Source organism: Sebastes umbrosus, chromosome 19, assembly GCF_015220745.1.
Source record: "Sebastes umbrosus isolate fSebUmb1 chromosome 19, fSebUmb1.pri, whole genome shotgun sequence".
NCBI lineage: Eukaryota > Metazoa > Chordata > Actinopteri > Perciformes > Sebastidae > Sebastes > Sebastes umbrosus.
In genome coordinates, this window is record NC_051287.1 from 1,861,428 (window position 1) to 1,888,611 (window position 27,184).

A 27,184-nucleotide genomic window follows, 5' to 3' on the forward strand; every position below is an offset into this window, starting at 1 on the left:
GTCTATGCACCGGTGATGTAAAGGCTGCTGACAGCCAATCACAGACAGGTTCTTCTTGAAGGCTCAAGAACGGACCAATAGGAATGAAGATGGTCTGCTGGTAACACTCCTCCCCGGGCGGAGCAACGAGCAGACGGACTGGTTTCTGTCGAGAAAATCAGCCATTCCAAAGCACTCGTGTACAAACGTGTTAGAATCCAACACACCCAAAGTAAAAGGGGAAGTTCAATGGCCTTTCAGTGGAGGGGGGGGAAGGGAGGTAGTTAGCTCATCTCATGTGGAAATAACCAAACTTTGTTTTCCAATTTGCTTATTTTTCTGTCAAAATCTTGAAAATATGAGTTGTGTTTTTATATGTTGTCTGCCCTCGTGACAACCAGCTAACTAAAAACCCTACTTTTATTTAAAGTAGATTAGTGGATTTGTGCAGTCGGTGGAGATTTAAAGGAAGAGTTTTGAAATTGTGGAAATATATAAGTAAGGGATAATGTACAGCGAGCGGATCATTGTTGTGAAAGAATTCACTTACGGATCGCCCTGAAGCTGTACATTATCTCGCTTATTACACGGCTACTTACTGAAGAAATCAATATTTTGACACAAAAACGGTCCTCCAGAGTCTGACATCAGAACTCCGCCCATAGCAACGGTCTGTTATACATAGAAACCGTCTGCTATACATAGCAACGGTCTGCTATACATAGCAACGGTCTGTTATACATAGCAACGGTCTGCTATACATTGCAACCGTCTGCTATACATAGCAACGGTCTGTTATACATAGCAACGGTCTGTTATACATAGCAACGGTCTGCTATACATAGCAACCGTCTGTTATACATAGCAACCGTCTGCTATACATTGCAACGGTCTGTTATACATAGCAACGGTCTGCTATACATCACAACGGTCTGCTATACATAGCAATGGTCTGCTATACAGAGTAACGGTCTGTTATACATAGCAACCGTCTGCTATACACAGCAACGGTCTGCTATACACAGCAACGGTCTGTTGTACATAGCAACCGTCTGCTATACATTGCAACGGTCTGTTATACATAGCAACGGTCTGCTATACATAGCAACGGTCTGCTATACATCGCAACGGTCTGCTATACATAGCAACCGTCTGCTATACAAAGCAACGGTCTGCTATACATTGCAACGGTTCTGTTATACAAAGCAACGGTCTGCTATACATAGCAACGGTCTGTTATACATAGCAACGGTCTGTTATACACAGCAACGGTCTGCAATACATAGCAACGGTCTGCTATACATAGCAATGGAAACCAATCCCGTGTTCCTCGTAGACGGTAACAGAGTAAACGTTGTATGTTTTGTTCCCACTGGCATTAATCAAATTCTAAAGTTGTAATTACTTAATGAAAACATAAAAATGAATTAAAGGTCCCATATTGTAAAAAGTGAGATTTTCATGTCTTTTATAAGGCAGGTTTAAGTACCATATAAATACTGTTAAACTATCAAAACTCTCAATATACGGAGAAATACACACAGCCCGCATTCAGAAATTGTGCGTTTGAAACAAGCCGTTAGGATTTCTGTCCATTTGTGATGTCACAAATATACAATATATATAGATCATTACACGATTTTAAACGTAAACATTCTAAATGTTGCAGTCCTGTTGCACTGTATGTAAATGACATCAGCTGACAGGAAGTAGACATGGACCCAAACTGTTGCCTAGCAACGCAATTCCGTTGCAATTCCATTGAAACGCACTAAAACGGAGCGTTTCAGATGGAGGGTGAATACAGGTATATTCAGGCAGGCAGTATGAGGAAAAATAAAGGTTTTTTTTAACATTAAAGCATGTAAACATGTTCTAGTAGAAAAACAAAACACAAGTATGAACCTGAAAATGAGCACGATATGGGACCTTTAAGAACGAATCATTGTATTAATCACTGAGAGGACATTAAGCACACTAAGTAAGCTTTCAAGTTGTTTTATTTTCACCATCAGCACCATTTTATTCAGAAAATGTGGTCCTCAAAGAACAGATTAGAAGGTACAAAATATTACACAACGAATATCAACACAGGAGACGAACATTTTCAGAGGAGAGAGTGGGTTAATTGGGTGTTCTTCTACTGATGCTGCAGATATACACCATCTAAAATATATTAACTGGGATGTGGATGATGAATCAGAACCGAAGGAGCTTCGTCGCACTATTTTAGTTCACCACAGTCGGCGATGACAGCCTTGGCTTTAGGAGTGCCGCTCTTTGTGCCTTGCTTCTCCATCGCCTTGACAACATCGGTGCCCTCCACAACGCTGCCAAACACCACGTGCTTCCCGTTCAGCCTGGAGAGGAGAGAAGTCGATTAGTATGTGAGACGAACATCTCGCACTGTTGGTTCAATCTGAATGCAGCAGCAACATGAGTCAAAGTGGAGCTCACCAGTCAGTTTTATCTGTGCAGATGAAGAACTGGGATCCGTTGGAGTTCGGCCCGGCGTTAGCCATGGACAGTGTGCCGAGTCCTCCGTGCTTCAGCTGGAAGTTCTCATCATCAAACTTGTCTCCATAGATGGATTTACCTCCGGTTCCATTGTGCTTGGTAAAGTCTCCACCCTGAAATAAAAATAAAAAACAATCTCTCAGCCTTTGAGGAAACAGCAATCAAAAATACAACAGCTCAGATTTAATCTGAACGGGTGAAAACGAGGAAACGGGACAAATTCCTTGCCTTCACTGTACCTGGCACATGAATTTAGGGATGATTCGGTGAAACGTGGAGCCCTTGTAGCCGAAACCTTTCTCTCCGGTGCACAAAGCACGGAAGTTCTCTGTAAAATAAAGACACTGTCACTTTATTAAATATACTTAAACCAACTAAAATACAAAAATAAGTTCATACCACCAGTAATAAGCGCTACCAGCCAGGCTGTTGAATACCTGTTGAATCACTTTTTGCATCAATAACTATAATGGACGTTGTTTTATGTCTCTTTGTGGTCGTTTTGAGTCTCTTTGTGGTCGTTTTGCGTCTCTGTGGTCGTTTTCAGTTTCTTTGTGGTCGTTTTGCGTCTCTGTGGTCGTTTTGTGTATCTGTGGTTGTTTTGAGTATCTTTGTGGTCGTTTTGTGTCTCTTTGTAGTCGTTTTACGTATATCTTTGTGGTCGTTTTCAGTCTCTTTGTGGTAATTCTGAGTCTCTTTGTAGTCATTTTGTGTCTCTGTGGTCATTTTGATTCTCTTTGTGGTTGTTTTGAGTCTCTTCGTAGTTGTTTTGAGTCTCGTTGTGGTCATTTTGAGTCTCTTTGTGGTCGTTTTGCGTCTCTGGTCGTTTTGCGTCTCTGGTCGTTTTGAGTCTCTTTGTAGTCATTTTGTGTCTCTTTGTGGTCATTTTGAGTCTCTTTGTAGTCATTTTACGTGTCTTTGCGGTCGTTTTGTGTCTCTTTGCGGTCATTTTGAGTCTCTTTGTGGTCATTTTGAGTCTCTTTGTAGTCGTTTTGAGTCTCTTTGTGGTCATTTTGAGTTTCTTTGTGGTCATTTTGCATCTCTTTGTGGTTGTTTTGAGTCTCTTTGCGGTCATTTTGCATCTCTGGTCGTTTTGAGTCTTTTTGTAGTCATTTTACGTGTCTTTGCGGTCGTTTTGTGTCTCTCTGTGGTCGTTTTCAGTCTCTTTGTGGTCGTTTTGAGTCTCTTTGTGGTCGTTTTGCATCTCTGGTCATTTTGAGTCTCTTTGTAGTAATTTTGTGTAATGGACGTTGTTTTATGTCTCTTTGTGGTCGTTTTGAGTCTCTTTGTGGTCGTTTTGCGTCTCTGTGGTCGTTTTCAGTTTCTTTGTGGTCGTTTTGCGTCTCTGTGGTCGTTTTGTGTATCTGTGGTTGTTTTGAGTATCTTTGTGGTCGTTTTGAGTATCTGTGGTTGTTTTGAGTCTCTTTGTGGTCGTTTTGCGTCTCTGTGGTCGTTTTCAGTTTCTTTGTGGTCGTTTTGCGTCTCTGTGGTCGTTTTGTGTATCTGTGGTCGTTTTGAGTCTCTTTGTGGTCGTTTTGTGTCTCTTTGTAGTCGTTTTACGTATATCTTTGTGGTCGTTTTCAGTCTCTTTGTGGTAATTCTGAGTCTCTTTGTAGTCATTTTGTGTCTCTGTGGTCATTTTGATTCTCTTTGTGGTTGTTTTGAGTCTCTTCGTAGTTGTTTTGAGTCTCGTTGTGGTCATTTTGAGTCTCTTTGTGGTCGTTTTGCGTCTCTGGTCGTTTTGCGTCTCTGGTCGTTTTGAGTCTCTTTGTAGTCATTTTGTGTCTCTTTGTGGTCATTTTGAGTCTCTTTGTAGTCATTTTACGTGTCTTTGCGGTCGTTTTGTGTCTCTTTGCGGTCATTTTAAGTCTCTTTGTGGTCATTTTGAGTCTCTTTGTAGTCGTTTTGAGTCTCTTTGTGGTCATTTTGAGTTTCTTTGTGGTCATTTTGCATCTCTTTGTGGTTGTTTTGAGTCTCTTTGCGGTCATTTTGCATCTCTGGTCGTTTTGAGTCTTTTTGTAGTCATTTTACGTGTCTTTGCGGTCGTTTTGTGTCTCTCTGTGGTCGTTTTGAGTCTCTTTGTGGTAATTTTGAGTCTCTTTGTGGTCATTTTGCATCTCTTTGTGGTTGTTTTGAGTCTCTTTGCGGTCATTTTGCATCTCTGGTCGTTTTGAGTCTTTTTGTAGTCATTTTACGTGTCTTTGCGGTCATTTTGTGTCTCTTTGTGGTCGTTTTGCATCTCTGTGGTTGTTTTCAGTCTCTTTGTGGTCGTTTTGAGTCTCTTTGTAGTTGTTTTGTGTCTCTTTGTAGTAGTTTTGAGTGTCTTTATGGTCGTTTTGGGTCTCTTTAAGGTCGTTTTGGGTGTCTTTGTGGTCATTTGGAGTCTCTTTGTGGTCATTTTGCATCTCTTTGTGGTCGTTTTGCGTCTCTGGTTGTTTTGCGTCTCTTTGTAGTCATTTTGCATCTTTTTGTGGTCGTTTTGATTCTCTTTTGTAGTCATTTTGCATCTCTTTGTGGTTGTTTTGAGTCTCTTTGTGGTCGTTTTGCGTCTCTGGTCGTTTTGAGTCTCATGTAGTCATTTTACGTGTCTTTGCGGTCGTTTTGTGTCTCTCTGTGGTAGTTTTGCGTCTCTGGTCGTTTTGAGTCTCTTTGTAGTCATTTTGCATCTCTTTGTAGTAGTTTTGGGTCTCTTTATGGTCGTTTTGGGTGTCTTTGTGGTCATTTGGAGTCTCTTTCTGATCGTTTTGATTCTCTTTGTAGTCATTTTGCATCTCTTTGTGGTTGTTTTGAGTCTCTTTGTGGTCGTTTTGCGTCTCTGGTCGTTTTGAGTCTCTTTGTAGTCATTTTGCATCTCTTTGTAGTAGTTTTGAGTCTCTTTATGGTCGTTTTGGGTGTCTTTGTGGTCATTTGGAGTCTCTTTGTGGTCGTTTTGATTCTCTTTGTAGTCATTTTGCATCTCTTTGTGGTTGTTTTGAGTCTCTTTGTGGTCGTTTTGTGTCTTTTAGTAGTTGTTTTGCGTCTCTTTGTGGTCATTCTGTGGCTCCTTGTGGTCGTTTTCTGTCTCTCCCCTAGTATGCACAAAGGAAGCATGTAGGCCATTTTTTCTGCATCTACTGAGTATAAATGAGGTCATATAACTAACACAGTCAGTCAGTAATGTATCATGCAGGTTGTCTTGTTGGGAGTTGCATGAAGGTTTTGGGACAGAGCAACCAAATCATCCAGCAGGTGTAAATGACCAATACCAGATGACCATCTTCTTATACTCTTACTTCTTCCTCCTATTTATGAAACATAGCAGCAGTAGCGCTCCTTGTATCACCGTTTATACTCACATTTAGCTCTGCAAATGGACATTCGGGCTCTTTTGATCAAAGCCTTTTCACACTCTGAATTGCTCACAGCCTCGACCCATATTCAGAATGAATTCTCAGCTGGGGATTAATGGGGACGCGTATAGTTTCCCCAACAAGACATGAATCCATTTTGGGTGTGCAGCAGCAGATCTGTAGTTATACTGCTGCATGCACTGAACTTACAAAGCTTATTAAATCTTACGTACCTGCAGTCTTTGGGACCACATCAGCCCGCAGCTGCAAAAAAAAGCATTTCAATTAGTGAAAAACAAACAGGGTGACACATAATGCATAGAAAGGAAAAGATGAGTTATAAGCTAAACCTTTGGAAGAAGGCTCAAAATGTCTGGAGCTTCAAATCTGATGACAGCAGCAGCAATACGGGGAAACTGACTTGTTTTGATAGTCATTTTAATTTCTCAAACTAAACAAGATTTAAAGCCCATCGCAATTATTTTCTTGAATAATCATTTTGTCTGTAGAAATGTAACAAAACATTGTAATTTAATGCAAATCCCAATATTCAAATGTCTTGTTTTGTCCATCCAGCAGCACAAAACACAAAGATATTAAGTCATCTATGGTATATGACAAGATAAAGCAAGATATTAATGCATCTGGGAAGCTGAAACCAGATTGTTTGGCATTTTTGCTTGAAATATAAACGATTATTTGACTGTCAAGAGAGGTTGATTTTCTGACTAACTACTCTTATAATAAGATAAAATCATATATAATAAGATAAGATGCATCTCCAGCCTGACCTGCCTGTTATAACTGCAGCACCATTTGTTATTAGCTCCCAGCTGTGCTGCTGCTGCTGCTGCTGCTGCTGGGCGTTTCCACCAGGATATGAGCTCTCTGGAGGATTTAATTAATCTGCATTTATGCAATTAATCAGGATATTAAAAAACAACAAATAGGCTGGCCTATATGTGCAAAAAAATGCTACCAAAATGGAAGCTGCATGATGCAACATGTCTGTCAGAGGCCTTTTTGTAGATCATCATACATTTCCTACCACCTATTAGAAATAAAAACAACATAATGTTAATTCAATAATGTGATATTTGACTCACCTCCATTATAATCCTGCCAGCGTTAGCTCCATCAATAGTGATGTCAAAGAACACTCTGGGGTTTCCCATGTTGATAAACGTTATGTGGGTTTTTTGATGATGGAGATGCGCACTAGAATGAATTCCTGTCTTCTATTTAGGTCTGTATTTATTTATGGGGGGTCTGTGCACCGCTGACGTAATGGCTGCAGACAGCCAATCACAGCCACGTTCTGCTGAGAGGCTACAGAATGGACCAATAGGAGAGCAGATCAGTGTGATGATGCTGTGATGTTGGTAACATGGCACTGACCACTCACATCACAGACTCATATTATAGATGCACTCCTGTATAAAGGTGTTAGAATCCATCTCACCCAAAATAATAGGAGAAGTTCAATGACCCTATTCATTAATTTATCTCATCTGTCAAAGAAATGCACCAAAACTGTTGAATATCAGTTACTGTACTTCAGTGATGGAAGAAGTACTCAGATACTTTACATAGGTACTTTACTTTCTTTTTATATTGTGCATATTAAAACAAATAAATAGTATAGTAAAAATATTTTTATTGTATTTTTTAAAACAAAAAATTATACTTTAAAAATATTTGTATTGTATTTTTTGTAAAACAAAAAATTACATTTCAAAAATATTTTTATTGTATTTTTTGTTAAATAAAAAAATTATATTTAAAAAATATTTTTATTGTATTTTTTTTTAAAAACAAAATTATATTTAAAAAATATTTTTATTGTATTTTTTTGTAAAACAAAATATTACATTTAAAAAATATTTTTATTGGATTTTTTGTAAAACAAAAAATTATATTTCAAAAATGCTTTTATTGTATTTTTTGTAAAACAAAAACTTGTATTTTAAAAATATTTTTATTGTATTTTTTGTCATATAAAAAATTATATTTAAAAAATATTTTTATTGGATTTTTTTTAAAAACAAAATTATATTTAAAAAATATTTTTATTGGATTTTTTGTAAAAAAAATTATATTTTGAAAATATTTGTATAGTATTTATTTATTGTATAAGCAGTGTTAACTTAGCTGACGTAACTTGTTTCACCGTGTAAAAATAAATAAATACAAATAATAATAAAAATAAATAAATAAAAATAATAATAATACATATCATAATACATGTTAGGCTAACATTAGCTAAACTAGCTAAGCAGTGTATACTCGTATTATAGACGGCTTCTGTGGAGAAAATCAGCTAATTAAACGCACTCCTGTATAAAGGAGTTAGAATCCAACTCACCCAAAATAATAGAAGTTCAATGACCTTTTCATTTAGTTTATCTCATGTGGAAATATCTGTCAAAGGAATGCACCAAAACTTTTAGAAATGTGCAATTAAGTACTGTTACTGTACTGGAAGAAGTACTCTGATACTTTCATAGGTAAAAAAAAAATATCACAATGTGCCAAGCTCTTTCCTTTTTTAAATTGTGCATATTAAAAAAAAAAAAAAAAAAGTATTTAAAAAATATTATTTTATTTTTTGTAAAAATAAAAAATAGTATTTTAAAAATGTTTTCATTGTATTTTTTGTAAAACAAAAAAATATATTTTAAAAATATTTTTATTGTATTTATTTATTGTATAAGCAGTGTTAGCTTAGCTGAAGTTACTTGTTTCACCATGTAAAGACAAATAAATGAAAATAATAATAATAATAATAATAATAATAATAATAATAAAAAATAAAAAACATCCAAATAAAAAAAAAACTTGTTTCATCATGTTAGGCTAATGTTCTTTAGCTAAGCAATGTAAACTAAAGAACAGTTTCTCAAGCATTCATAAGAACCCACAAAATCATTTCTTAGAAATTTCTGTGCTCATTTTTCGGACGAAAATCCGTCCGTGGTGGGAAACAGCTTTAAATCTAAATCTGTAAAGAAACTAGTAACAACAATTGATAAATGTAGTGGAGTAAAACAAATACATACGTATTAATTAGAAGAAAATGGAAATACTCAAGTAAAATACAACCTCAAAATTGTATAAAGTAGCATATAAATGAAAATGACCTCCACTACAACATTAAATACCGAGCTATGAAATGTCTAATGAATGCTTAATAAATACCAGATCCTCCAAAACAAACTATTTTTGTCAAATAAAGTGATTTTTAATTCTGATTCTGAGATTCAGGAAAGGGACAAGGTAACTGTAGGTACAATGACGATTATGATTAAAAAATAAATAGAAAATAATGGCAATTACAATGTGTTACAAAATATGTGGAATAGTTTACATATTAAAAAACTTTTTTTTTTTCTAGCAAATTTGCAGTTAAATAGTCCATAATTTCCAAATATAACATTATTGTGTTGCTCAATTGGCAAAGAACCTTATTTCTTGTTTCCTTGTTGGACCACAAAGGGTAAAATCATTCATAGAAAAAAGAACGTCAGCTTTAAAAAGTGGTATTAAGAATAATTTCTTCCTCTGCATCTTTAACTGCATTACTCAGCTGACTGTTTTCTGTCATACATGCATCAGTATGACCTTTTTACAATTGCTTTATAATTTTCTAACATACAGTATGTATACAGTGCCAACAATGATCCATTATCCAACTAAATAACATTAAAATTACCATGATTAACGATTCATTTGATACACACACGTTCTCTAATGAAAACAGCTGATTATACAGTACATAAACCCGCGTCATGAAGGGTTATACATGTCAAACCATTTTTTTTAAAACATACTAATAGCGTTCAAATGGCAGAAAAATGCCACGACACACGGCTGTACTCATTTACAGTATGCTTGAAAAGACCCTCGGAAAGAGGGCGAGACCAAACAGAGGGGAAGATGGGAGTTTTTATATATTTCACAGTGCTGAAGGATGTCAGAGATACAATGAACCTCAGCGCGCTCCCAAACTTCATGTAGTAAAAAATGTCTATTGTACATCTGGGCCCTGCCTTTATTTTTTTCTTTTGCTCCGTCATCTGACCGATCATAGAGAAACAAAAAAAGTGACCACTGCCCTTATCTTACATCATTATGAAGTAAAGATTAAGTCTGGTGATATTATATATTTTTTACGACGTCATCACCCTAAAAAAAATTTAAAAAAAAAATCTCAATTTGAATAAAGTGATTTTTGTGTTTTTTGACCTCCGTGAAAATGTTGTTTTTGAAAGGCTAAACGCCAACAAATATGGATTGAAGCAGAATATTTTGTTAGATAAAAAACATGTGAATTTAGGAAATGATTGCATCTATAAATGTTGACTTTTGGACTTTACAACACTCCGTGTCCGTTATATTTTATGATGTCATTGTGGCTGCAACTAACGATTATTTTCATTTAATGTGATTTAATGTGGAAAATTTATGTGAAAAAACTTGAATATTCTCTGACATTATAAAGTCGTAAATCTGAGAGAAAAAACTCAGAAATTCTCTGAGATCAAAGTCGTAAATTTACAAGGAAAAAATCTTGAATATTCTCTATGATTGAAGTCATACATTTACAAGAATTTTTTTAAAATATTCTCAGAGATTAAAATCGTAAATTTATGAAAAGAAAATTTGAATATTCTGAGATTATCAAGTAATACATTTGCAAAATAAAAATCTGAAATTCTGAGATTAAAATTGTTAATTTACAAGAAAACAATTTGAATATTCTCTGATATTTTAAAGTCATAAATTTGGGAGAAAAAACTCAAATTCTCTGAGATTTAAATCGTAAATTTACGAGAAAATAACTTGAATATTCTTTGAGATTATAAAGTCATAAATTTGCAAAAGAAAATCGGAAATTCTCTGAAATTAAATTTGTAAATTTACGAGAAATAAAATTGAATATCCTCTGAGATTATAGAGTCATAAATTTGCAAAGAAAACCTCAGAAATTCTCTGAGATTAAAGTTGTAAATTTAAAAGAAAAAAACAAAAATTCTTTGAGATCAAAGTCGTAAATTTACGAGAAAAAAAATTAAATATTCTGAAATTATTAAATCCGAAATCCGTAAAAAAAAAACCTCAGAAATTCTTTCAGATTAAAGTCGTAAATTTACGAGAAAAAAAACTCAAATATTCTGAGATTATAAAATCAGAAATTTGCGAGAAAGAACTCCGAAATCCTCTGAGATTAAAGATTATTTTCATCAATCGGTCAATTATTTTATCAGTTACTGAGCCTTTTTTAAAAAATGAAACTATATATTTGTGTTTTTAGAGCTGTTCGTCTTCAGTAGGAACCAATGGGCACGGAGCTGAGAGACACAGAGCAGGAAGTCAGACCGTATAGAGAGACGGACTAAACACCTTAGTGTGTTTTGTCGCTCTCCTCATTTCTCTCTCAAATCCATCTCGAGGAGAGAGGAGGCTCGCCACAAGACTACGAGCGAGGATGCACAGGTGTATCCTTTGCAGAAGTCTTTTCGGCACATGTGACGTATAAAAGAGACGGATGATGACGTCATAGTTACTTGACGTCGCTTGTTAATGCCTGTTCCCTCGACTCCTCTCTCCTCGTGTCTCTTCCTCGCCTCTTTCTCGACGAAGACGCAAGGAGAGGTGACGAGGAAAGGAATCGAGGATGTGAAGGGAGTCGTTGACAATAACAAAAAATATAAAACATCACCAGCTTTAACCTTTCGGTGCAGTGGTTCCCAAACTGGGTGGTTACATCGGGGATGGGTGGGGTTTAAAATATTACGAGAAAGGATTTTACGACTCTGGAAACTTAACTTAATAGTTTTATATTTTGTTGCGGCGACTGTGAGGTAAACAGTAGAAATACGGCGTTTGCGTTACAAAGTAATCTACCAGGAATGTGCGTGTGTGCAAAAGGGCGCCCCGACAGACAGAAAAAAGATATAAACAGCTTGGGAACCACCGCTAAATTAACTGACCACTATCCATTAACTCCTCACAAACAGCTTCCATTATCCTCCACTTCATCTAACACAATCTATAAATTAAATACTGTATATTTAAATCCTTCAGCCTGTGATTTGTGCTATAGTTTAAAATGCTGGTCTGCAGAGTCAGTGCCTACAGTATGTACTGATATAGATTCTTCATGTGTTCCCTCCAGTTCCCGGATACTGCACTACTGGATGAGCTTCAAAAGTACAGCAGGACACTTCAAAAAGACAAAAGATACACAAAACTCACACTCACACACACACACACTCAAGCATTTACACACTCACACACACAGGAAGTGGGTGCCGACAGAGACGGCGTTGTTTTCGACCAATGAGGGCAGAGCTACAACAAACAGAGAAGCGGAGGCTGGAAGATGACCGGTGTGACAGTATGAAGGTGGTCAGTTGTTCTCGAACAGAGACAGCAGGTCGTCACTGCTGTTGTTGGGCAGGTCGGGGGGGCCCAGGTAGGACAGCAGCTCGTCCGGGTTGGTCAGCTCGGGAAGAAGCTAAACGACAAAACAGAGAATTAAACATTTAATTTAACACCAAATATACTGTTTTAAAAGTCTGGACAAATAAAAGAGCGAGAGATTGGAAGTCAAGGCCTGTATTTATCAGAATTACACTTATGAATGCTCTGAAGTATGACGGCGTATGAGGGCCATTGTATGTCAAATAAAATAACTTGCGCAGCCAAGGGAGATGGGTAATATTCAGAGAAAAAAAAAATCTGAATTTCCGAGATTAAGGTGGTAAATTTACGAGAAAAAAACTTTGATATTTTTCTCTGAAATTATAAAGTCATAAATTTGGGAGAAAAAAACCCCCAGAAATTCTCTGAGATTAAAGTCGTAAATTTACAAGATACAAACTTTAATATTCTCTGAGATTAAAGTCGTAAATTTCAGAGAAAAAAAACTTGAATATTCTCTGAGATTATAAAGTGAAAATTTGCGAGACAAAAAACTCAAACTCTGAGATTAAAGTTGTATATTTACGAGAAAAAAACTTGAATATTCTCTGAGATTATGTCGTCATAAATTTGCGAGAAAAAACTCAGAAGGTCACTGATATTAAAATCATAAATTTACGGGGAAAAAACTTGAATAATCTGAGATTTTAAAGTCATAAATTTGCGAGAAAAAAACCTCAGAATTGTGCCAAACCGTGATAACGCAGTACTACAGTAGTGTTATTATGGTAAAGATGGCCATTGAGCGTGGCGAAGGCCCCAAAAGTGAAATTAAGGTGATAAATGTGTTGCCTGAACGTACAAACAGAGAACTGAAGTCACATTAAAGTGCTGCAGAAGTTACAGTATATGTGCTCTTATATAACTGAGCACCGGACCAACCGGGTGGGCCACTCACATCTAGTGCATGATCGGCGCCCTCTCCTCCAGGCGCTCCGGGGCCTCCCAGACCGAAGGCGCCTTCGCTCTGCAGCCGGGAATTCTGGGCGTTCACGTTTCGCTGCGGCAGCGGACTGCCGGCGTCGCCGAGACTCGGGTTCCCGTGAATTCCACCTGAACCGTGCTGCTGGAGGATGTTATGGGCGTGTTCGATTCGTCCAGAATGAGACGTCTGACGGACGAGGGACCAGGAAGAGACACAGAGACAAGAGGAGAATCTTTATTTAATAATAATAATAGCAACACGTTTAATTCATGACAGCGGGTCAACTCTGTGATCCTGTTGGTCTTTTCTTAAGAGGCACCAGAAGTGTGTGACAGTAGAGGACGGCGGCCGAGCAGCTGCCTGCGACACGTGACGTTGGTTTAGTGGCTCGGTATGTGAGCGAATATCTTCTCAGTCAGTGCTGTCCACTTCAGGCTCAGTTAGAGGCTCTTAACTCAACTCACAAACCAGAAGGCCGAGACAGTCAGTGTTTTCATTAACGCAGCAGCAGCACACTACGAGCCCCGTTCAACCAAACACTTATACTAAAGTATACTAAAAGAACTAAAACGGCATCCCTGTTTGTGTTTCCACAGCAAATAAGAACGATTAAAAAATGACGGCGGTGTTTGGAAACGAGAACGAGGAGTCATCCTGTTGGTCTTTGTTTATTTAATGCTAAGACTCTGATGTTTAAATGGATGTGATTAGGGATGCACCAATACCGATACCAGTATCGGGTCCGATACTGTGCTCATGTACTCGTACTCGCAAAACGGCTCCGATACAACGGCACCAATACCACTTTACAGCAGCACGACGTTAACCCTCGTAACCATCTTTCGGATCCTCACGCTCCATCTCCCCGACGGTGCAGGCGAGACGGGCCGGTGGTGCGCCCGACCCCGCTGGGCCGGGATCCCACCTCAGCCGGGGCGCACCGGCCCTCACTTTCATTGCGCCACGGGGTTTTGCTTGCACCCTCTGACCCACTTTTCAAAATAAGGTGTTAACAAAGGGAACTGTTTATACAAAATACATCTATGGAAATAAGATTGATGGATTATATTCACCAGAAGTATAAAACATTATAAATTAAAAAGAAAATACCACTAATCTGTGAGGGAAATGTCTTTATTCTTTGAGTTTTGGGTTGCTGGATAATAAATAATTCCTGTCAATGACTGATATATTTGACTTCAGGACATCTCTGACTACATACATGCTGAAAATCAAACATTTTTACTGGATTCATTCAGAGATTTTACAAAGTAAAAGTCCCTAGAAGTGGATGATTCAACTTTTTTCCCTCCATGGTCTAGTGGTAAAGAAGTTAACAGAAATCACAATAAATCATAATATGGAATCACATCCTGTAGATAGGTGTATCGTCCCAGCCGCAACAGATACCTCTGACTCTGGGTCTGTATGTGAAGGAAGCTCAGTGCCATCTGGCTGCGCTCTATTCAAACTCTGTCTTGCCGACTCGGTCATTAAAGAAAATGCCGCAGGCTACGTTATGAAACAGGACAGGAGCACGCTCCCTGTGTGTTTGCTCATACGTGTGGTTATCTGTTATGTAAGATGAGGGTGGTGTAGAAGGTATCTAACCTGCTCGGGCTGGTATGGGAGTGGAGGTCCAGAGGAGGAGTACTCTCCGAGCGTCGGAGTGCCGGGAGTGTTGGGGAAGTCTGTGAATCCTGCTCCGCTGGAGAATCCCTGGCTCCCTACGAGACCAGAAGAAACAAACTTCCAAATAAAAACAGGTCAGCGTAGACGTCCTGTTACATAATAGAGAGCAGAGCAGCATGGAGGGAAAGTGCCTCCAGCTGTGGAGCATTAGAGGATGTATACAAAGAGATGATGGCACTCGCTGGTCTTCAATTACTGTTCTGGGTCACCTCCCGTCTAAGAGCAGATGATCTGAATGACTGAGCTGCAGTGTGACTGTACAGTACGTGTATATATATACACATTATACACATTATGTACAGTACCAGTCAAAGCACACACTCCTTTCATCAGGTTTATAAAGACCTTAAAAGGTTTAACATGTAACTTCTCCTCATTAAAATGTCTAAAAACGACTAGAACAGGACTCTGCAACCTGCGACTTATTCTCATAATATTACGACTTTATTCTCATAATATTACGACTACTTGACCCCTACTAAAGTAAGGCCAAAGGTTTGGTTCCTTTTGGAACTAATGTCACAACTAGACCACACTGTCAACCAACATACCTAATTTTAAGTTCCTAAATTAAATAGTTTCTGAGTTCTACTCCGGAAACGAAATAGAAGTCGAAAAAAAAATCACAGTTTTTGGCTGGATAAATAAAAAAAAATAGTCATTAAATGTATGTAAATAATTATAAAAATAAATGTAGCCATTAATTAATTTATAAAATGTGAGATAAATTGATATTTCTGTTTTAATTTGCTTCTTTATTTATTTTTATTTGTATTTATTCCCTTATTTATTTACTTCTTTGTTTAATTTCCCCTTTTATTTATTTATGTATTTATTTGTATTCATTTTTAATATTATTAATATTATTTTTGCTACATTTAATGACATATTTATTTATTTATCGTGTCATTTATTTATTCATTCATTTATTTCTGATGTTGGCAGCTTCCGTCTTCCATATAAGACAAGTTTGTGCAGTAAAGAGAGTTTGGTGAATCTGACCTGGAACACTCGTACGAACAAGCCTAAGTACATTTACTCAAGTACTATACTAAGTACAAATTTGAGGTATTTGTACTTTACTTGAGTATTTATATTTTTTACAGTGTGGTATTAGTACTTTTACAGGATACATCCTCCACCACTGACTCCGACACAGTCTGGACTCTACCTGGCCTATTGTAGTCGGGGGTGTTCCTGCCGCCTGCAGTCAGACTGTGGTAGGGGGACGACGCCGGGCCCAGAGCGGCGATCATCTCCATCACGTTGGGCAGCACCATGTGACTCGGGCTGACCGTCCGGCAGCGTTTCAGCACCGGACCGTCGGGCTCCTCCTTTATGTGCAGGTCTGGTTTGACGGGCACCGGCCTCCACCCACACACCGGGTCTATGGTGATCTCCTCGTAGTCAGAACTGAGGGAGGACGGCAGAGTTTAGTCGATTAGTTGCTGGACAAACGCACCATTTATTTTTATTAACATGAACTCCACATTTAAACACTCACTTCTGGATGTATACCAGAATCCCGAGCATGTACTGGTCCACCTCCAGCCCCTCTAGCAAAGCTGTTTTACTGTGAACGAGACGAACAAACGAGCTGGTTAAACATCATCCGGAGAAGATCGGATACTAAAAGGTGTATTGATGCAGAACGTACTTGCACACAGGACATCTCCAGGTCCCTCGTTCACAATTAAGCTGCAAATAGGACTCCAGGTCGAAGCACTGCAAAATAAAAGACATCAGTGTGAGTGATTTGAAAGTATAAACCAGGGAACCAGGAGTCAGCAACCTTTACTATCAAAAAAATAAATAAATAATCTGTCTGGAGCCGCAAAACATGTGATCATTGTGATGAAGGTAACACAGTTTATAGTCTAAGTATATAGTATATCAGTCTAATGCAGTGAGGGCCAAAGAGACAATGTACTACGGAGTATTAGGGCCACATTGAGGGAAAACACATCTGAGATTTACACAATAAAGTCATAACTTTATGAGAAAAAAAGTTGTAATATTACGAGAATAAAGTCGTAACTTTACGAGAATAAAGTCATAACTTTACAAGAAAAAAGTCGTAACTTCACGTGAATAAAGTCATAACTTTACGAGAATAAAGTCATAACTTTACGAGAATAAAGTCATAACTTTACGAGAATAAAGTCATAACTTTACGAGAATAAAGTCATAACTTTACGAGAATAAAGTCATAACTTTACGAGAATAAAGTCATAACTTTACGAGAAAAAAAGTCATAATATTACGTGAATAAAGTCATAACTTTACGAGAATAAAGTCATAACTTTACGAGAATAAAGTCATAACTTTACGAGAATAGAGTCACAGGTTTACAAGAAAAAACTTCGTAATATTACGACTTTTTACGAAAAATAATATTCATAATATTACAATTTTTATTGTCGTAATATTATGACTTTATTCTCGAAATCTCAGATTTATATTTTTTCCTCAATGTGGCCCTAATACTCCGTCGTACCGTCGTACCATAGACCTACAACAATGAGAAATAAAAATGAAAATGTAAACAAAAAACAGTTTTTAAAAATCCACAGGAACCACTGGAGAGGGGTCTAAGAGCGGCAGGTTGCTGACCGCTGGTAGAGGTGTATGTAGGTGTATGTAGGTGTATGTAGGTGTGTGTGTGCGTGAGACCCACCTGTATGTGTCTGCAGTCGTGACCTCTGGCTGGCAGCTGGATCCGTCTGAATGTGATCGGGCATTTGAGGGAAACTTTGATGGCCGTCTGCTCCACGCCGTCCTCTCCGTTCAGACCGGGGGTCCCGGGGATCGTTCCACTACTGAAGTTTCTCTTGACTGAAACAAAAAGAGTCAAGTTAAGTCAGCACACTGACACACTGACAGCTGTTGTTGCCTGTTGGGCTGCAGTTTGACATGTTATGATTGGAGCATATAGTTTTATGCTAAATGCAGTACCTGTGAGGGTTTCTGGATCAATATCTGTCATTGATTTGTGTTGTTAATTGATTTACAATAATAAATATATACATACATTTACATTAAGCAGCATATTTGCCCACTCCCATGTTGATAAGAGGATTAAATACTTGACTAATCTCCCTTTAAAGTTCATTTTGATAAAAAATATGCGATTAAATTGCAATTATTTGCAATTAAATATTTTAATTGATTGACAGCCCTGATTTTATTTCATCGTTATCTGATGAAAAAACAGGTTGAATGATTAAGAATGCAGCTTTGCAGTTACTCAGAGTCCTCTTGATTGCGCTCATCAGCGATGACACGGTTGCACCCACCGGTCCATTATGAGAGCCGAGCCAAGCCGCCCAGCATGCATGCATAAATATGCGTTAACAGAACCACTACCAGGGTAAACTTCATATCAAAGAGATTTCTACTCACTCTTAGTGATGCAGTGCTCGGCCGGCAGGAGTCTCTTCTTCATCAAACCCTGCAGGACGGACCGGACAGACGGCCGGTGGACCAACTGTAACACAAACAGGTGGGACTGGAAAGAGACAAAGATGTGTTTAAACTGGGATTTCATCAGTTTAATCGTGTAAGACGTATAAACGTGTTGGATTGTGGGAAGCGAACCCTGAGACAGGAAGGCGTCATTTCAAGGCGACTTACACAGCAGCAGGCGGTGACCGTGATCTGTACGGTGTTACGTCCCGGCTGACACACCGGCTTCAGGTACAAGGGCTTGTGGGAGGTTTTGTTGTCCCCTCTTTCAATGCACAGAGGAGTTGCATTGACACTCACCTGATATACAGAAGGAAAAATAAGGGACAAAATTAACTGACAAGTACATTTATCTGATGCTTTTTAGCCTCGTCTCTGACAGCTGAATCCAAAAATATATTACAAAATTGTTAGTTGCAGCCCTTACCCTTTACTTTTAACACACTACAGGATATGGAAGCTCATAGTTTTGGGATGGAAGCTGCCAAAATCAAAAATAAATGAATAAACAAATAAATTACTCAATAAATATATAAATAAATGTCATTAATAGTAGCAAAAATATTAAAAATAAATGTAGCCGTTAATGAACAGATGAATTGATATTTCTGTTTTAATTTGCTTCTTTATTTATTTATCTTTGTATTAATTCCCTTATTTATTTACTCTTCTGTTTAATTTCCACTTTTATTTATTCTTATGAATTTTTAAATGTATTTATTTTTGCATTTATTTCTATTTATGTATTAATTTTTTTCATAAAAAGCAACACCCCTCAATTGCATAATGATGCAGAAATGCATTAAGAACTGTAAAAACAAATGTATGAATAAATGTATAAAGAAAGTAAATAAATAAATGCTTAAACACATAAACAAATACTTATATTTAAAAATAAATATAAAAAAATGAATGCAAAAATAAATAAATAAAAGTAAATCATAAAAATAAATACAGAAATAAAAGTGGAAATTAAACAGAAGAGTAAATAAATAAGGGAATTAATACAAAGGTAAATAAATAAAGAAGCAAATAAATATCAATTTATGTGACATTTTCTCAATTAATTAAAGATATTTATTTTTAATATTATTTTTGCTACTTTTTCATGTACTTTTTTACTATTTATTTGTCGTGACAATTATTTAATTATTCTTTTTTCTTTATTTTGGCAGGTTGCGTCCTCCATACTTTTGGTGTTAAAATGAAAATGAATTATATTTTAATTTTTAAGTTTCCATTATAAATTTAATAAAGTCCCTTATGGGCTTCCATAGACGTAACTTATATCCGTAAAAATAATAACTTTATTATTATAATTATTATATACTATAAAAATGATTACAACATTCAAGTTTAACGGTCAAAAATATCATCCAGGAGGTATGAAATCTCTACAGTGAAGACATGTTCAACAGAATCAGTCCTCATGGTGATAAAAACTAGAAAAAGAACCATAATTAACCTTTAAGAAAGAGCGCCATCTCAAAGACTCCAACAATAAAATGCAGAGAAAGCAGATGCTGCTTACTTGTACAGAGGCCGGCCAGTTAGTGTTCATCTGTCGGTCCTCGTGGTGGTAACACTTAAACTGCAGCTCCAGGTCCGGCCTGCAGGGGGCGACACAACACAACCATCAGAGAGAGAGACTGGGTGGGGTTATCACACATTCCTCATGTGTTTGTCTTCACTCAGGAAGAGAAACAGCTCTGAGCTCACACTGAAGCCACATATTATGTTAAATAAATAATAATTAAATAATAAATAATACCAATAATAAATAATAAATAATACATGTAATAAAAAAAATTAAAATAAACAATAAATAATAAATAAATACACAACACAACTATCATGGAAAGACTGGGTGGGGTTATCACACATTCCTCATGTGTTTGTCTCCTTCTTCATATTTTAAAAATCACTCAGGAAGAGAAACAGCTCTGAGCTCACACTGAAGCCACATATTATGTTAAATAAATAATAATTAAATAATAAATAATACCAATAATAAATAATAAAAACAATACAAATATATAATAAAATAAGTAAAAATAAATAATAAATAAATAAAATCACTCAGGAAGAGAAACAGCTCTGAGCTCACACTGAAGCCACATATTATTTTAAGTAAATAATAAAAATAAATTAATATATAACAAAATAATCAATAATTAATCAAATAAATAAATATGATACAAATAATAAATAAATAAATATTTATATATTACAGATGGAGTTTTCAAGGGGCATAAAAACATGGATAATTAAACAAAAAATAAATACATAACTAATAATAATAAATTAAACAATCCAAACGGCACAAAACAATCAACATAGTAACAAGTACCTAGATAATAAATAAAGTTGTTCTTCTCTGAGTTCACGCTGAAGCCACATATTATGTTACATAAATAATAATAAAATAAATAAATAATGATAAAATAATAATAAAGAAATAATGAAAGAAATAAAAGAAAATAATAAATAATAAATAATAAGACATTTAAACAAAAAATTAATACAAAAATAATGATAATAAATTAAACAATCCAAACGGCACAAAACAATCAAGATAGTAACAAGTACTGAGTACCTAGATAGTAAAGATTAAGGTAGATACAAGCAAAAACTTATTATAAAATTATTCTTATGGTGCTTCAAACTTAAAGGTCTTATTTATAACATTTTTATGTAGACAAATAATAAAAATAATAATAAAATACATCCACAGAGTTTTCTAGAAAGGTGCCCAAAAATATGTTTTTCCCAAAGGAAAAATATTACAATTGCTGCAAAACAGGATAAATATAACGGTAAAAGACAAACAACCAAAGAGAGGAGAGTGTTTCTACCTCAACATGAGTGTTTTGTAGACGGAGTCTCTCAGCTGGAAGGCGTGGTTACTGACGGCGAGGTTGTGCTCCAGTCTGAATGGCTCCAACACGACGCCGTCTCGTACCGGGAACGTCAGACGCAGGTCGTCACTCGGGTTACCTTTAAATGGAAAACAAGAGGGCGGCTTTCAGGGCATTTCCACCGCAGGTACTTCCACCAAAAGTTCACGAGACTTTTAATCCCGGGAACTACTTTTCAAGGAACTAAAAGGTTCCTTCCTTCCACCTACTGTCGTGTCTCACCTGTAGAGACCTGCTGGGGGTTGATGTTAGGTTTGGTGTCCGGCGGGAGGTACGGGGGTTTTGTGTCCTGGCCCGGCGACAGGTAGGGAGGTATGGACGTCCCGGGTGTCATTGGAGGCGTGGGATTCCCTCCCATCGGCGAGCTGGGATATCCGGGCATCACGCCACCCCGACCTGGCTGAGGGACGAGGACGAGTGTTTAGAAACTTCAATCATCTTCCGTCATCACACAGTATATATATTCCTCTGAGTTATTACTCATTTAATAAGGGGGTGAGCTGAGTTACCCCGTTGACTGCAGCCTGTGTGAAGGCGTTGTATCCTCCGGCTCCTCCAGATGGCAGGCTGCCCTGACCGTTGAACGGCTCCGACTGGAGAACACAGACAGGAAACACTCAGCTAATGATGCAACTAGAACTGAGCCTCAACAGCTTTATCAGAAAGAAATATAAGATTAAATCAGTGTGTTTGATTGTTTCCAAACAGCTTTTATTGCTGTTGATCAAACGTCACCAAATCAGGTGGAAATAGAGCTGCAGCGAACGATTATTACAGGGCTGTCAATCGATTGAAATATTCAATCACAATTAATCGCATGACAGTCCGTAGTTAATCATGTGGGCATGTCTGTAAAGGGGAGACTCGTGGGTACCCATAGAACCCATTTTCATTCACATATCTGGAGGTCAGAGGTCAAGGGACCCCTTTGGAAATGGACATGACAGTTTTTCCTCGCCAAAATTTAGCACAAGTTTTCACTCTAGCTTTAAAACTGAACCCCGCTACTACCTCCGAAAGATTGATTATGTTAATGCATTACCGAAATAAGTGCCGTTGAAACTAATTTGGCGTTAACGAGTTATTATCGCACTAACTTTGACAGCCCTAGATTATTTATTATGAATTAATCTCCCCATTTATTTCTCTATTAATTGATAGTTGTTTGGTCTATATAATGCCCGTCACAGTCTCTCCTTTAGATTTAACAGATGATCAAGTGAAGGACTAATTTCTGTGGACAATACCGTTTAAGAGCTTGTAGATTTTTTATTTTACCTCCATATACTTATATTTTCATTGGCGATTAATCTGTCTAATTATTTTAATGATTAATCAATTAGTTGTTTGGTCTATAAAATGTCAGAAAATGGTAAAAAATGTTGATCCCTGAATCCCAAAACCCAAGATTATGGAGGACGAAACCTGCCAAAATAAAAATAAATTAATAAATTAAATTAAATGTAGCAAATAGAATATACAAAATAAATGTAGCCTTTAATTAATTAATAAAATGCGAAATAAATTGATATTTCTGTTTTACTTCTTTATTTATTTATCTTTGTGTTAATTCCCTTATTTATTTACTTTTGTTTAATTTTCCCTTTTATTTCTTTATGTATTTCTTTTTAATAATTCTTGAATTTATTTGTTTATTTTTGTATATTTATTTTGTATCTATTCATTTATTTTTGCATTTATATTTTATTTATTTGTTTATTTTTTAACTTATTTTTTCATGTATTTTCTATTTATTTTTAAATGTGCGTATTTATTTACGTATTTATTTATTTCTCAATGATTTTTCCCTTTTTTTCATCCCTTATTTATTTCCCCAAACATATTTATTTCTGTAGCATTTTGCAACTTTTGTTTTGATAAGTCTAATACAACTAAATCTTTACTTATTTACAATTATTTTCAAACAAACTGAACATTTTTGCATATATTATGCATTTGTTAAAAAACTAAAACTCTCAACTATCGACGTCGGTCTCAAACATCCGGCAGCAGTCAGACTCTAGCTGATGAAGGAAGAGGAAGTGGATTACCTTATAATACTGGGGTGGATTGGGCTGACCGGCTCCGGGGGGGAACTGTCCCGGGTTGTGTGATCCAGATGTGTACTGCCCCATGAGAGGCATCCGACTGGAGGGGTAAGAGGGTGAGGGGGCACATCGCTGCTGTGGACCGGGGGGGTACTGCAGAGGCTGGGTGGGGTACCCCGACATCCCACCGGAGCCGTACTGCTGCACCGGAAAACCCTAGGGAAAAAAAGTTTATTAGGGCTGTCAAAGTTAACGCCATAATAACGCAAATTTGTTTTAACGCCACTAACTTCTATAACGCAACTTGTGATTTTTAGGTTTTAACAGGCTCATTTTTAAAGTTAGAGTGAAGATACTGGTATCATATGAAACTATAAAAACCTAAAGAATCCATTGGTATGAGGTAAAAAAATGTGTGATTAATCACAATTAAATATTTAAATGGATCGACAGCCCTAATGTTTAGTAGTTTTCAGTAGGTTGTGGAAGTGCATTACAACACATTTTATTTATTGTTTTTATATTATTTATTTTTAATGTAAATATTATATTATATATTTATTATTATTTTATTTAGCTAATTTCTTTTTTACTTTTTTATTTTAATTTGTTTAAAAACTTTAAATTATATTTAATATTCAAGAAAATTCACTGTTAAAAAGACCATTTCAAAAAAATTAAATTCAATAAATGCATGATGTTTCCAAAGTCAATGTGTAATCATGTTACATAATTATTACATCAATATTTTTTTTTACCCATTGGTATGAGGTAAAAAAATATGCAATTAATCGCAATTAAATATTTTAATCGATAGCCCTAATGTTTAGTAGTTTCAGTAGGCTGTGGAAGTGCATTAACGTTACAACATAGTCAAACTTATTTATTTTAATTTATTGTTTTTTTTTTTTTTGTTTTTTTTTTTAAAGTTATTTTTTGGGGTGATTTTTTAAGTATTTTATTGATAGGACAGTGGATAGAGTGTTGAAAGGGGGAGAGAGAGAAATGACATGCGGAAAGGACCACAGGCCGGATTCAAACCCGGGTCCACCGCTGCTAGGACTGAGCCTTGGCGTTACATGGGCGCTCGCTCTACCGACTGAGCTAACCAGCCGCCCTAATTTATTGTTTTAATATTATTTATTTAAATGTAAATATTATATTATATATTTGTGATTACTTTTTTTAAAAACTTTAAATTATATTTAATGTTTGAGAAAATTCATTGTTAAAAAAGACTATTTTAAAAAAACAAAAGTTCAATAAATGCATGATGATGTGTAACCATGTTAAAATAATTATTACATAAATATATTTTTTTTACAAACAATTAATTAATTATCAAAAGAGTTGTCGATTTATTTCCTGTTTATTGACTAATCAATTAAATAGACTGTTTTAGCTCTAATCATATCTACTACCTGCTTATTTAATACATGAAGCTTTAAACTTGTTGAGCCGTAATAGTGTAAAACATCCAAAACGTCCCTCACTGACCTCTGAATGAAAAGGGCGTTTGAGGCCCTGCTGTGGACCGGGGTAGCCTCCGTGCTGGGGCATCTTCTGAGCCTGGGCCGGGTGAGTCGGGTACAGGCCTCCGCTGGAGGGTGGAGGTCCGGGCCTGGAAGAGACCATCCCTGGAGGGCCGCGGGGGCCCGCGTGAGACAGGAACTGGGTGCTGTAGGAGGATGCTCCACCCATCTGGGAGGGAAAGGGAAGTACGACAGCAGAGGGTGAAAACAAAGCTCACCGGGTGTCTGACACAGAGAGAGAAAAGTTATTCAAACACTGTAAGAGAAGGAGTCCAGGACCTGGATCTATTAAAAGATCTCAGAATCACTCCAAAGTATCACACTAAAAGAGGAACCAGGACTAAAAACAAGCAGAAATTATGACGACGTATTGTAGTTTTCTGACAGTTCATCACTTATTACCACTTTTTTATGTGTTGGCTTTATACATGTGGGTCATTCTAGGATGTAGGCTACTACATATATGTAATGTGATACCAAAATTAATAAGTAAAACACTTCCACACAAACAGTCTCATGCTTGTGCAGGTGAGCTACTCATCCATGCAAAAAAGAGATGAATGAAAAGACTAAAAGATCCCGGACTCCAGTACAGACACATTTACCTGACGGAGATATTTACCTGACAGAGATATTTACCTGGCCATAGCTCAGCTCCTGGTTCTGTTTCTCCTGTATTGCCGCAACAGTTGCCGTAGCGGTGGCAGTCGCCGTGGCGGCGGCGGCGGCGACAGCGGCGGCAGCAGCCTGAGTGAAGTCCGAGGGAGGACGGACGCCCATACCGGCGCCTCCACTGTTACCGGAGTAACTGCGAGGGAGGAGGAAGAGGAGGAGGAGGAGGAGGAGAGGGGAAGACGGAGAGATGAGTGGGAGCGCTGAACCCGCTGAACTGAGAGTATGAGTGAGTGTGAGTGTGTTGTTTCGTCATGAGCATGAGTCATGAGAGCGGTGGGTGAGAGCCGCCACGCTGACATATGTTGATGCAAAAAGAAAAACCCCGCAGATAAATATAGATCAATATACAACACTGTTCAATACATATTTCATTTTCTTTCATGATCAAAGGAAGGAGCAGGAAACTAACAATAGCAGCTGTTTAATTAAGTCTTAGATCTGTGGAATGGCATTAATTAATTACAGTAAAGAGCTCCCTTGTTTTTTCTTTATTTGAATTTCATAATGTTTATTTTCTGGTTGAGACACAATCAGAGATAAATTTCCAAATAGGGAACATTTCTCTACCTGGGCGTCTCCTTTAATGTGTGAAGGAAGGACTCTTACAGGTCAAACAGGTACGCTCGGCTGATTTTTCACCTTCAAAAAACTTCCACGGAACTCATTTCAAGTGAAAACAAATATTTGTGTGGAGCACCAATCTGTTGTTGTAATTTTGTGGAGCTCAGTTTAAAGACCTTTAAGCTGCGTTCAGACCAAAAGCGTTACTCACGATAGTTGGACCGCCGGTATCATTTGTGTTCATTCGCACCAGACGCACCGGAGAGGAGAAGGAGCTCGTGTCCATAGATACCAACAACTTCTCTTTCCTCCATTTCCTCCATCAACCATGGAAGAAATAACCCCTGTTGCTGCTTTGTACATGTTGTGGAAGTCCCAGATATGTCAGAAAACCAAACGCCGTCGTCTCTGGGATCATAACATCACCCGGCGGCGAGCTGTATCTAGCAAGCCACACGTCGCTACTGCGGTATGAAACCAAAATAAACAGATTGTGCTGTGATTTATTTGCAATAAACGGATCAAAATGATGCCGAAATAACTACATAATGATGTTGATTTGTAAAAAGTATGATTTCATGCTTTGTCAGGTCTGTTCTGTCTGCAAGACGACAAGAAAACAACTTTTAAATTGCTTGTTTTCTGAATGGAGTTCGGATCGATCAGAGCCAGGCTATGCAGCTGCTCCATCAACATAAACGTAAAGTCATCTAGAGACGTTGTTGTTTTGTTATTGTGAAAGGTAAGAACGGAAGGAGAGGATCAGAGGCCTGAACTACGAAGCGAGTTCAACATACCCAGGGTATCTTCTCGTTATCTGGTTTAACTAACCCTAACAAACGAGATCACACTAAGCGGTCCTACGACGCTGGTTATCAACTCGGTAAATCAACCCAGGGTTTCTCTGTCTGGCTGTGAGAAACATGACCGGGGCGGAGTTTGCAGCATCTGACCAATCACAGACACGGACACGTCTACTGACAGGCAGACAGACAGGCAGAGTAAACTATATTAAACACTTAATCCAGACTAATAGTAACACAGTTGAAGCTGCCAA

General features: G+C 37.1%; 2 protein-coding genes across 3 annotated transcripts in view; both read right to left on the bottom strand.

Moving 5' to 3' along the window:
• Positions 1-1,961: 1,961 nt before the first annotated feature.
• On the bottom strand, positions 1,962-7,083 carry LOC119478771 (peptidyl-prolyl cis-trans isomerase-like). The gene is made up of 5 exons (XM_037753737.1): positions 6,932-7,083; positions 6,059-6,089; positions 2,736-2,824; positions 2,437-2,609; positions 1,962-2,339 (listed from the first exon to the last, which is right to left on the bottom strand). Exons 1-5 carry the CDS (start codon positions 6,998-7,000, stop codon positions 2,204-2,206), a joined length of 498 nt encoding a protein of 165 aa, XP_037609665.1. The 5' UTR covers positions 7,001-7,083; the 3' UTR covers positions 1,962-2,203.
• A 4,258-nt stretch (positions 7,084-11,341) lies between these two features.
• Positions 11,342-27,184, bottom strand: part of zmiz2 (zinc finger, MIZ-type containing 2) — a 30,508-nt gene continuing 14,665 nt past the window's right edge. For both annotated transcript variants that reach the window (XM_037753709.1, XM_037753708.1), the window contains exons 5-20: positions 25,531-25,699; positions 24,857-25,060; positions 23,363-23,575; positions 21,821-21,904; positions 21,534-21,711; positions 21,249-21,390; positions 19,925-20,003; positions 18,562-18,693; positions 18,331-18,436; positions 17,606-17,763; positions 16,586-16,653; positions 16,433-16,501; positions 16,100-16,341; positions 14,848-14,963; positions 13,210-13,422; positions 11,342-12,345 (exon numbers count right to left, since the gene is read on the bottom strand). In XM_037753709.1, coding sequence (XP_037609637.1) covers positions 12,238-12,345; positions 13,210-13,422; positions 14,848-14,963; positions 16,100-16,341; positions 16,433-16,501; positions 16,586-16,653; positions 17,606-17,763; positions 18,331-18,436; positions 18,562-18,693; positions 19,925-20,003; positions 21,249-21,390; positions 21,534-21,711; positions 21,821-21,904; positions 23,363-23,575; positions 24,857-25,060; positions 25,531-25,699 — 2,281 coding nt within the window. In that variant the 3' untranslated portion in view covers positions 11,342-12,237. The remainder of the gene's footprint in view (positions 12,346-13,209; positions 13,423-14,847; positions 14,964-16,099; positions 16,342-16,432; positions 16,502-16,585; positions 16,654-17,605; positions 17,764-18,330; positions 18,437-18,561; positions 18,694-19,924; positions 20,004-21,248; positions 21,391-21,533; positions 21,712-21,820; positions 21,905-23,362; positions 23,576-24,856; positions 25,061-25,530; positions 25,700-27,184) is intronic.

Excerpts from the sequence above, each read along its gene's own strand:
- LOC119478771 (XM_037753737.1), bottom strand. The coding sequence starts at position 7,000 with ATGGGAAACCCCAGAGTGTTCTTTGACATCACTATTGATGGAGCTAAC. Across the intron at positions 6,090-6,931 it reads CTGGCAGGATTATAATGGAG|CTGCGGGCTGATGTGGTCCC; the intron begins GTGAGTCAAATA and ends TTTTTTTTGCAG. Across the intron at positions 2,825-6,058 it reads TGTGGTCCCAAAGACTGCAG|AGAACTTCCGTGCTTTGTGC; the intron begins GTACGTAAGATT and ends TTTATTTTACAG.